Raw genomic sequence first — 11889 nt, 5'->3', positions numbered from 1 at the left:
ACGCCAAATTCCCTCCACCTCGGGCTCCTCAAACCCGATTTTCCAATTTCGGGTTCGCATACCCCGACGGTGTATTATTTCTGAAATTTGCTAAAAACGACTATTATTCCTGGAATTAATATTAAAAAGTGTATTATTTAAAAAAAATCGCTTCGGTTGGCAGGGCACGCCTACGTATGGTGTGTCCGTGTGCGCAGAGCAGTGCACCCTGGCCTCGGGTGGAGAGACCAAGCGTAATCTTCTACCGTTATCTCAAAAAATGGGAGGGCGCAGCTGCTTGAACCTCCTCCCTTGCTCGACCTCCACACCCTGCAGAGCCAGCGCGGCCGCTTCGTCATGCCGCTACTTCGTCCACCACCACCGCACCAGAGCGCGCGTGCAGGCCTCCACCGGGAGGAGAGGCGCGGCCAAGGTCTCCTGCTCCGCTGCCTCCGGGCAGGCGCCGCCGTCGCAGAGCACAATCAAGGTACCACATCGTGGGGGCTGGGGATCGTAGTTCGGTTCTTGGAAAAAGTCAGGTGTCACTCTTATATATCTGCCACTGACACTGTTCCCTGGCAACATTGGGAGCTAAGGTGGTCATCGTCGGCGCCACAAAGGAGATCGGAAGGGCGGCGATCGCGGCGGTGAGCATGGCGAGGGGGATGGAGCTCGCGGGCGCCATTGATACCCAGTGCATTGGGCAAGATGCAGGAGAGGTACTTGATCTTTGCTCGCCGCTCGTTCGAACAGTGTAACGATTCCCCTGTGCTTGGACTCTGTTCACGGCCTCCTACTCCGCAGTTTGTAATTGCTGGTTTTGTCTCGTCAGATAAGTGGCATGGAAGAACCCTTGGAGATCCCCGTGCTCAATGATCTCACCATGGTTCTGGGATCCATAGCACAGGTACTAGTTTGCATCTTCACTGTGAAATGTAGGTTTGTCGTATGTATGATTCTTTCCGGGAGAGCGTTAACGCGCGCTGACCGCAAATTCTGCTCTTTTCAGTCAAGAGGAACTGGCGTGGTTGTCGATTTCAGTGAACCTTCTCTTGTCTACGACAATGTCAAGCAGGTACGTCATCCAACGAACATAGCGCGCGGTATCATGAGCATCCAGAAGTGCAAATGAAGATTCATTTATTAGAGGTAGCCAAACCCAAACTAATAGCACCTCACTCAAACAAGTCATTTCAGAGGACAGAAGGACATATATAATGCCATTCAGAACTAAACGCATACATTGTTTAATTATTCATTACTCCCCTCCAAGATCCAGGATAAGATCTTTATTTATAAAATCTGAACCTAACTCCATAAATAGTGATTTAGTGAAGGAAAAAATGGTTTCATGCAGGCAGCAGCATTTGGCTTAAGCAGCATCGTATACGTTCCAAAAATTGAGATGGATACAGTGACTGAACTGTCAGCATTCTGTGAGAAAGCAAGCATGGTATGACTATCATCGCCGACTTATTTCTAAAATTTACCATGGTCAGAGTTATTAGAACATGAAAACTTCCATGATCAGGGTTGCTTGGTCGCTCCGACGCTATCAATAGGCTCGGTACTCCTTCAACAAGCTGCAATCCAAGCATCATTCCACTACAACAATGTCGAGATTGTGGAATCAAGACCTAACCCATCGGTAGGAAGCATTACTGACAAATTAAACTGTTAGAGCAATGTGCACATTACTAGGCTGATGTTTCAGATTCACAGGACTTGCCATCGCAAGATGCAATACAGATTGCAAACAACATATCTGATCTTGGTCAGATATACAACAGGGAAGATATGGACTCTGATAATCCAGTAAGTGTGACAAAAATATTCAGCAATTTTCCTTTCGTGCGATTTTTAGTCAGGAACACCGACTGCTAGTGCTTTGGAAGACATGCTCATATTCTTGTATATACTAATCCATTTTTCACCTCTACAACATTTGAAATAACAGTAAATGATATGTTTCACAAACTGACTTGCTGGTGTTGAAAAGTCAAGAGGTCAGGTACTCGGAGAAGATGGAGTACGTGTGCACAGCATGGTTCTTCCGGGGATTGCTTCAAGCACATCCGTCATTTTGTCAGGTCCTGGAGAGGTACTTAAGTTCTAGCCAATATACTTGACTGAACTTTGGATGAACTAAGCACATTACGAATATTATTTCAGATTTACACCTTGAAGCATGATGTTACAAATGTTCGGTGTCTTATGCCAGGACTAATTCTGGCAATACGGAAAGTGATTCGGTTGAAGGTACCTGATAGTGATACTGCACTTTTCGGTAGTATTCTTGACAGTGCCTTATCCACTGAAAACATCACCACATGTTTTGCAGAACTTGATCTATGGTCTGGAGAAGTTCTTGTAGGAAATGACGGACTTGCACATGAAGAGAACCACAGTTTTTGACATTCCAGCTGTTCATGATAAGAGATAAATGAGATCAAATCAATTCTTTGGCTCATAATCAGAAGCAGCGCCAGTGGCAAGGCGAGAACCCTATGAACGGGATGCAGAGTTTTGAGAAGAATCGCTCAGCAAACATAAGATGACACTTCTGATAGCGCTCCAGGGAAAAACGCAAGCTGTTGACATGCTCTCAGGGGTTACCTGATGGCTTGCTCTAGCTGTTGACATGCTCTAAGGGGTTTACTTGATGGCTCGCTATAGTTGTCGAGTTTTTTTTTTCAGAAACACTCTTAAAGAAAAATTATACGTGTACGCACTAGGGTGTGGATCCTTGCTAGTGTATCCTTTTTTCAATCTCAGTGTACGCTTTAACTTGGTTATTATGTCAGCACAACAGGATCGCTAGAAAGAAATCACTGCACACATGGCGACAGCTGACATGAAGGTATAACACAAGAGTCAACACAAAGGTATAACACAAGAGTCAACACAGTAACTACAAGCATGGATTTCAATATTGGGTCTAGCCTCAGCACACAGATGGAAAAAATGGTTTCGTGCACAAATTTGACATATTGGCTGGCAGTATCAGGGAAAAGCACCTCTTGCCAAGTCACCATTGTATATTTGTATTTTAAGCATTATTACTATCCTCATACGAAAAAAAAACAAGTTAATGGACAATCGTTAAAAAAAATGTAGCAGTAGCATAACTCGGTTTTATAGTTGGACCAACTATTTTTCGAAGGGCCTAAGGCCGAACTTCATCAAGGTAGAAAAAGGAAGTACACGGCTACACGTCAACCACACTGAAACAACACATTATCCTGTTGTCAAGGTAGACTAAAATACATGCAGAATAAAGTGTTGACATACAGGATTAGGTGTCTTGGAAGACTCAATGTAACAAGATAAAATCATATTCAACAGATAAACTATCACGCGAATACTGCACTTCAAGCCATGATCTTCGCGGACCTCATGTAAAGGCTGTCCACAACCTTCCCAACGTTTGAAATAGTTTCGAGTGTAGCAGGGAAGATAGCCTCGGTTGTGAGTTCCTCAAAGATAATGAGGCAACCAGCACCTTGATCCAGAGTACCAGCAAATTTCTTGTCAAGGATCATCTGTGACAACTTCTTCTCAACATGATCAATGGGCAATTCAATCATCTGTGCGATATGCTCAATCTCCACTTTTGAGTATGGCTCAATCAACCTGCAGAGATTCTGCTCCAGCAGGGTATCATACAGTGATGAAAGATGCCTGTGAACAATAGGATCCTCCTCAAGCTGAGCTTTATAATCACGAAGGGCGGTTTCAAAATACTTGAGAGATCTTTTAGAGTAGGCATCCGCTACAGCTTTCATGGCATCAACATCAGGACCCACATACTTCAGGCTAGCCTTAGATGAAATTATTCCAGCCACATCATCAGCCTGGTTAACCATTATCTTGCACAAGAGCATATACTTCAAGCTGAAGATAGCTCTTGGGTCCTCCAGTGCATTGAAAGCCTCAAATGCTTCAAAGAAGTAGCTGTAAGCAGTTTTGTAATCCTTCTCCTCAGCGTGAAGGATTCCACTCTGCAGATCAATAGTGCCCTGCTGAGCTGGTGGAACATAAATGGCATTAGCCGCTGTTCTTGCAGCGGTCAATGAAGCTTTGGCCTTCGGCAGGTTTCTCAGAGAGAAGTGGAGTTTGCTTTCCAATAGGTCAATGTCCACAAGAAGCAACTTGTCATCAAGTCTCCTGACTTCCTTGATAAGACCAGTAAGGAGGGTAAGGGCTTCAGTGTACTCCCGATTCTCTAATAGAAGGGCCGCTAACCTTGACTCCACACGCTGCCTAAGGAACGTCCGTTTCTCTGCACGGGTCCATTCCACCATCTCCTTGCAGAGTGAGATCTGAAGATCAGATGTTCCAGGAATCTTGGCGACAGCATCAATGACTCCACGGACAATTTTTGCAGTCTTGGCCTTGGGAATCAGTGAGAAAAATGGCCTGAGCTGGGTCAAAAGATTCCGCAGATCCTCAGCTCGGTTCTCTTTAGCGAGGTAGTTTGTAAGGTTAGTAATCGCAAGCTCTTTTGTTCTCAGTGCATCTGGAGAAGAAGACGGGTCTTGAATCACACGGTAAAGGATTGAAATCGACGCTGAAGCATCCTTAGCCTCCTGAGCTTTTGCAATTGACTCAGTAGTAGCAGGAAGGTATGTTGACTCCATTGAAGAAGACATGATCACACCCTTAACTGACAAGAAAATAAATGCAGGTTACATAGTGCTACAACATATCAAAATAACACATGACTTTCCATATTTCTTCATGAGGCCTGCAAAACTGATGGCGGGACAATAGCTAAGTTAGGTCTAGCAATACATGGAGTAGCTGATCATTACAAATGAAGCCACGGTACCATGAGATGTCACAAATGAAGCAATATATAGAATCATGTGCCTAAACGGTGCCCAAGATTGATCAGGACAGGGAAACATCTTGGGGTGATAATTTGGAATAAATCAACACAAATATAGTTTCCCATTCAGCTAGACATCAGCTAATTTGGTAGTGGAACGCTATGCCAGCAGTGCCTCTTATAAATCAGTATAGTCGACTTTAATCTGGACCGCAATAAATTTTCTTAAAGACAAATTGCTATAACCAAAATCCCGAAACCTTAATCTTAGAATAAACAGCCAAAATGGGATAGGAGACCCAGGCTGCCCTTGGCAGGATCCAATTTTGCAACTGATCTGGTAACCATATAATTCAGATACCATAGGTGATATAACCATGTTATTCAGATGTACAGGACAAGTCCTAGAGTGCTACACTGGGTAGTATCGAGTGTCTCAATGATTTCCCAAGGTCAAACTGGACCAAAGAGTGTTCAGTTAACATAAACATAAAAATGGGCTGGTGTCCACTCCAGCTAGTCGCAAGTAGCAAGGCCCATTGTCTTAGCATCAAGTAATATGATGAAACGCTGTGCCACCAGTACATCCTGTAAATCGGTATAATGTACAATTACCCTTCACCAAGCTAGGCCACAACAAGTATTCCTAAGCCTAATTGCTATAACTAAAACAGCTGAACCCTAATCCCAGAATAAACAGCCACAAGGCATGGGAGAACCATGCTGCCCTTAGCAAGATCCAACTCATCTTACGCTAACAAAGCCGACAGACTTCCAGAACACGCTAGGTCAATCCAGCGGCGGATTTTCGCGGAGTAACAAAGTACCAAATCCGATTTCCGCCGGTACTGCTCCACAGGGGCAGATCTAGATGGTTGCGCACATCCAAAAATCGCGGAGGTCAGTGGGGGTCTAAGCTAGTCAGCGGGTGATGACAAGCTCGTACCTGAAAAACCCAGCAGGAAGGAGGAACGGGAACGGCGATGGCGGCGATGCGCGTGGGAAGCGGAGGGTTCGGAGTGGGTTGGGCGGCCGGGATCGGTGAGGAGCCGCGGCGTTGGACTCCACGAGTTGGGACTTGGAGAGGAAGAAGAAAGGTACCGGACGGCCGAGATGGATTGAATCGAGGGCAGATAACTTTACTAATATTGCGATGTTTTATTAAATAAAATAATCAAATTATATGCTCCCTATGTTCCATAATTGTTTCTTTTTTTAATCAATACCACATATATTTATAGTAATAAATAGTACATGGTAAAGACATGAGCTGACTTCAAATATTTTACAAAATAAAGTTCGAAAGAAACCAAAAAAAAATCGAGGTTCTCAAACTTTTTCATCTTCCTTGACACAATCTTATACTTTCCATACTTTCCTGAACGGAGCCGAAAATAGATACGAAACCATGGATATGTAAATACCAATGAAGGTTCTTCCATAATTTTAGTTTGAGTCATGCACGTTCATAGCCATTGAAATAGTTACCAGCACTAATATGCCAGGCAAAAGCTGAAGACTAAGAGTACGAATCAATATTATCGAGAACGTAGCATTCATGAAAAATATTGCAAAGACAAAAGTCCTCACGGTAACCATGAGAAAAGATTCTTGATCGATCTGGCAAACAAAGATTCAAAGAATTATACCTAGAGAACTTTAATCTTCCAACACCATCATTAACGTCGGAGGAAGATCTCGTCATAGAAAGATGGGCCGAAGATCAATTATTATAGATGATATCATCTCCATTAATATAGGAAACAAAAGAAAACAAGTACCCAAAACTCTAATATGATTTTATAAAAAGACATTACTTCTGTTAAAAACCTCACTCATAGATCGGGTCCTCAACCCCTCCTAACACCGGCGAGAATACCCGGAGGAGAGGGAACCAATCCATGGTGGCCGCTACATAACCTAAAGTACCGCCGCCCACGCGGCCAGTAGGACAGCACTAGGCCCAGTAGACACTATGGAACATGTGGTAATTCGCTCACTTTCCCCCTCCCTTGCTCTCCTCGCGCTACAGTACTTTGAGAGGAGCCACTCTTTCGCCGAGCCGACCCGAGGCCACTCTCGCCGGCGCCGCCGGTCGAGATGCGCTAAGGGAAGTGATGCGTGTAGTTGACACGTCCGTTGGGAACCCCAAGAGGAAGGTGTGATGCGCACAGCGGCAAGTTTCCCTCAGTAAGAAACCAAGGTTTAATCGAACCAGTAGGAGTCAAGAAGCACGTTGAAGGTTGATGGCGGCGGGATGTAGTGCGGCGCAACACCGGAGATTCCGGCGCCAACGTGGAACCTGCACAACACAACCAAAGTACTTTGCCCCAACGAAACGAGTGAGGTTGTCAATCTCACCGGCTTCGCTGTAACAAAGGATTAACCGTATTGTGTGGAAGATGATTGTTTGCGAGAAAACGAGTAAAACAAGTATTGCAAGTAGATTGTATTTCAGTATAGAGAATTGGACCGGGGTCCACAGTTCACTAGAGGTGTCTCTCCCATAAGATAAACAGCATGTTGGGTGAACAAATTACAGTTGGGCAATTGACAAATAGAGAGGGCATGACCATGCACATACATATTATGATGAGTATAGTGAGATTTAATTGGGCATTACGACAAAGTACATAGACCGCTATCCGAGCATGCATCTATGCCTAAAAAGTCTACCTTCGAGGTTATCATCCGAACCCCTCCGGTATTAAGTTGCTAACAACAGACAATTGCATTAAGTATTGCGCGTAATGTAATCGAGTAACTACATCCTCGAACATAGCACCAATGTTTTATCCCTAGTGGCAACGAGCACATCCATAATCTTAGAGATTTCGTCACTTCCTCGCATTCACGGAGACATGAACCCACTATCGAGCATAAATACTCCCTCTTGGAGTTACAAGCATCTACTTGGCCAGAGCATCTACTAGTAACGGAGAGCATGCAAGATCATAAACAACACATAGATATAAATTGATAATCAACATAACAAGTATTCTCTATTCATCGGATCCCAACAAACACAACATATAGAATTACGAGATAGATGATCTTGATCATGTTCGGCAGCTAACAAGACCCGACAATTAAGCACAATGGGGAGAAGACAACCATCTAGCTACTGCTATGGACCCATAGTCCAGGGGTAGACTACTCACTCATCACTCCGGAGGCGACCATGGCGGCGTAGAGTCCTCCGGGAGATGATTCCCCTCTCCGGCAGGATGCCGGAGGCGATCTCCTGAATCCCCCGAGATGGGATTGGCGGCGGCGGCGTCTCTGGAAGGTTTTCCGTATCGTGGCTCTCGGTACTGGGGGTTTCGCGATGGAAGCTATTTGTAGGCGGAAGGGCAGGTAAAGAGGCGTGATGTCTACTTCCCCCTCCTTTTCCTGTAGACAGTGTTGGGCCTCCAAGAGCAGAGGTTTGTAGAACAGCAGCAAGTTTTCCCTTAAGTGGATCACCCAAGGTTTATCGAACTCAGGGAGGAAGAGGTCAAAGATATCCCTCTCATGCAACCCTGCAACCACAAAGCAAGAAGTCTCTTGTGTCCCCAACACACCTAATAGGTGCACTAGTTCGGCGAAGAGATAGTGAAATACAGGTGGTATGAATATATATGAGCAGTAGCAACGGCGCCAGAAAATAACTTGCTGGCGTGTAGTTGATGGTGGTAGTATTGCAGCAGTAGTAACGCAGTAAAACAGTAAACAAGCAGCGATAGCAGTATTTAGGAACAAGGCCTAGGGATTACACTTTCACTAGTGGACACTCTCAACATTGATCACATAACGAATAGATAAATGCATACTCTACACTCTTGTTGGATGATGAACACATTGCGTAGGATTACACGAACCCTCAATGCCGGAGTTAACAAGCTCCACAATTCAATGTTCATATTTAAATAACCTTAGAGTGCACGACAGATCAATTCGACTAAACCAAGTACTAACATAGCATGCACACTGTCACCTTCATGCATATGTAGGAGGAATAGATCACATCAATACCATCATAGCAATAGTTAACTTCATAATCTACAAGAGATCATAATCATAGCATACGCCAAGTACTAACACGGATGCACACACCGTCACCATTACACCGTGTAGGAGGAATAGACTACTTTAATAACATCACTAGAGTAGCACATAGAATAGTAGTGATACAAAACTCATATGAATCTCAATCTGTAAAGCAGCTCATGAGATTATTGTATTGAGGTACATGGGAGAGAGATGAACCACATAGCTACGGCGGAGCCCTCAGCCTCGGGGTGGATTACTCCCTCCTCATCATGGAGGCAGCGATGGCGGTGAAGATGGCGGTGGAGATGGCTCCGGGGCAATTCCCCGTCCCGGCAGGGTGCCGAAACAGAGTTCTGTCCCCCGAATTGGAGTTTCGCGATGGCGGCGGCGCCCCTGGAGTCTTTCTGGAGTTTCGTCAATTGGTACTGCGTTTTTAGGTCGAAAGGGATTTTATAGGCGAAGAGGCGGCGCAGGGGGGCACCTGGGGGCGCCACACCCTAGGCCGGCGCGGCCAGGGTCTGGCCCGCGCCGCCATGTGGTGTGGTGGCCCCCTGGCCCCTCTCCGACTCTTCTTCGGTGTTCTGGAGCCTTCCGGGAAAAATAGGAGGTTTGGCGTTGATTTCGTCCAATTCCGAGAATATTGCCCGAACAGCCTTTTTGGAACCAAAAACAGCAGAAAACAGACAAGCGGCACTTCGGCATCTTGTTAATAGGTTAGTTCCGGAAAATGCACAAATATGACATAAAGTGTGCATAAAACATGTAGATAACATCAATAATGTGGCATGGAACATAAGAAATTATCGATACGTCGGAGACGTATCGGCATCCCCAAGCTTAGTTCTCGCTCGTCCCGAGCAGGTAAAACGATAACAAAGATAATTTCTGGAGTGACATGCCATCATAACCTTGATCATACTATTTGTAAATCATATGTAGTGAATGCAGCGATCAAAACAATGTATATGATATGAGTAAACAATTGAATCATATAGCAAAGACTTTTCATGAATAGTACTTTCAAGATAAGCATCAATAAGTCTTGCATAAGAGTTACTCATAAAGCAATAAATTCTTAGTAAAGGTATTGAAGCAACACAATGGAAGATTAAGTTTCAGCGGTTGCTTTCAACTTGTAACATGTATATCTCATGGATAGTCGTCAATGCAAAGCAATATAACAAATGCAATATGCAAATATGTAGGAATCAATGCACAGTTCACACAAGTGTTTGCTTCTTGAGATGGAGAGAAATAGGTGAACTGACTCAACATAAAAGTTAAAGAATGGTCCTCCATAGAGGAAAAGCATCAATTGCTATATTTGTGCTAGAGCTTTGATTTTGAAAACATGAAACAATTTTGTCAACAGTAGTAATAAAGCATATGTATTATGTAAATTATATCTTACAAGTTGCAAGCCTCATGCATAGTATACTAATAGTGCCCGCACCTTGTCCTAATTAGCTTGGACTACCGGATCATCACAATGCACATGTTTTAACCAAGTGTCACAATGGGGTACCTCTATGCCGCTCTGTACAAAGGTCTAAGGAGAAAGCTCGCATTGGATTTCTCGCTATTGATTATTCTCAACTTAGACATCCATACCGGGACAACATAGACAACAGATAATGGACTCCTCTTTTATGCATAAGCATGTAACAACAATTAATAATTTTCTCATATGAGATTGAGGATATATGTCCAAAACTGAAACTTCCACCATGGATCATGGCTTTAGTTAGCGGCCCAATGTTCTTGTCTAACAATATGCATGCTTAACCATAAGGTGGTAGATCTCTCTTACTTCAGACAAGACGAACATGCATAGCAACTCACATGTAATTCAACAAAGAGTAGTTGATGGCGTCCCCAGTGAACATGGTTATCGCACAACAAGCAACTTAATAAGAGATAAAGTGCATAAGTACATATTCAATACCACAATAGTTTTTAAGCTATTTGTCCCATGAGCTATATATTGCAAAGGTGAATGATGGAATTTTAAAGGTAGCACTCAAGCAATTTACTTTTGAATGGCGGAAAATACCATGTAGTAGGTACGTATGGTGGACACAAATGGCATAGTGGTTGGCTCAAGTATTTTGGATGCATGAGAGGTATTCCCTCTCGATACAAGGTTTAGGCTAGCAAGGCTTATTTGAAACAAACACAAGGATGAACCGGTGCAGCAAAACTCACATAAAAGACATATTATAAACATTATAAGACTCTACACCGTCTTCCTTGTTGTTCAAACTCACTACTAGAAATTATCTAGACCTTAGAGAAACCAAATATGCAAACCAAATTTTAGCATGCTCTATGTATTTCTTCATTAATGGGTGCAAAGTATATGATGCAAGAGCTTAAAAATGAGCACAACAATTGCCAAGTATCACATTACCCAAGACATTTATAGCAAATTACTGCATGTAGCATTTTCCAATTCCAACCATATAATAATTTAACGAAGAAGAAACTTCGCCATGAATACTAAAAGCTAAGAACACATGTGTTCATATGAACCAGCGGAGCGTGTCTCTCTCCCACACAAGCATTTATTCAAACAAAAACAAAAACAAAAGCACACAGATGCTCCAAGTAAAGCACATAAGATGTGACCGAATAAAAATATAGTTTCAAGAGAAGGAACCTGATAATTTGTCGATGAAGAAGGGGATGCCTTGGGCATCCCCAAGCTTAGATGCTTGAGTCTTCTTGAAATATGCAGGGGTGAACCACTGGGGCAACCCCAAGCTTAGAGCTTTCACTCTCCTTGATCATGTTGCATCATACTCCTCTCTTGATCCTTGAAAACTTCCTTCACACCAAACTTCTCATAAACTTCATTAGAGGGGTTAGTACATAATCAAAAACTCACATGTTCAGAGGTGACACAATCATTCTTAACACTTCGGACATTGCTCAAAGCTACTGGAAGGTAATGGAACAAAGAAATCCACCCAACACAGCGAAAGAAGCAATGCGAAATAAAAGGCAGAATCTGTCAAAACAGAACAGTCCGTAAAGACGAATTTTTA

The 11889-nt window shown here is 43.5% G+C and overlaps 2 protein-coding genes across 3 annotated transcripts; one reads left to right on the top strand and one right to left on the bottom strand.

The window, feature by feature from the left end:
* Positions 1–200: 200 nt before the first annotated feature.
* On the top strand, positions 201–2748 carry LOC124701240 (dihydrodipicolinate reductase-like protein CRR1, chloroplastic). Of its 2 annotated transcripts, XM_047233286.1 has the most exons (10): positions 204–466; positions 576–698; positions 812–886; positions 989–1054; positions 1337–1432; positions 1511–1627; positions 1702–1794; positions 1979–2080; positions 2152–2238; positions 2321–2748. In XM_047233286.1, the coding sequence occupies exons 1-10, from the start codon at positions 260–262 to the stop codon at positions 2351–2353; spliced, it is 999 nt and encodes a 332-aa protein (XP_047089242.1). In that variant the 5' UTR covers positions 204–259; the 3' UTR covers positions 2354–2748. The 2 variants fall into 2 exon arrangements, with proteins under 2 accessions (XP_047089240.1, XP_047089242.1); XM_047233284.1 differs by having other exon boundaries at positions 201–466; positions 812–1054.
* Positions 2749–3058: 310 nt separating this feature from the next.
* Positions 3059–5906, bottom strand: LOC124701241 (26S proteasome non-ATPase regulatory subunit 11 homolog). The gene is made up of 2 exons (XM_047233287.1): positions 5757–5906; positions 3059–4645 (listed from the first exon to the last, which is right to left on the bottom strand). Exon 2 carries the CDS (start codon positions 4629–4631, stop codon positions 3351–3353), a length of 1281 nt encoding a protein of 426 aa, XP_047089243.1. The 5' UTR covers positions 4632–4645; positions 5757–5906; the 3' UTR covers positions 3059–3350.
* Positions 5907–11889: the final 5983 nt, after the last annotated feature.

This window comes from Lolium rigidum, chromosome 3, assembly GCF_022539505.1.
Source record: "Lolium rigidum isolate FL_2022 chromosome 3, APGP_CSIRO_Lrig_0.1, whole genome shotgun sequence".
Taxonomy (NCBI): Eukaryota; Viridiplantae; Streptophyta; class Magnoliopsida; order Poales; family Poaceae; genus Lolium; species Lolium rigidum.
This window is presented reverse-complemented; position numbering and strand designations above follow the sequence as displayed.

Bases quoted from the DNA above. Each gene is read 5' to 3' on its own strand.
- LOC124701240 (XM_047233284.1), top strand. From the start codon at position 260: ATGGGAGGGCGCAGCTGCTTGAACCTCCTCCCTTGCTCGACCTCCACA. The intron at 1,628-1,701 runs GTAGGAAGCATT...TCAGATTCACAG, and splicing joins AATCAAGACCTAACCCATCG to GACTTGCCATCGCAAGATGC. The intron at 1,795-1,978 runs GTAAGTGTGACA...GGTGTTGAAAAG, and splicing joins ATATGGACTCTGATAATCCA to TCAAGAGGTCAGGTACTCGG.
- LOC124701241 (XM_047233287.1), bottom strand. From the start codon at position 4,631: ATGTCTTCTTCAATGGAGTCAACATACCTTCCTGCTACTACTGAGTCA.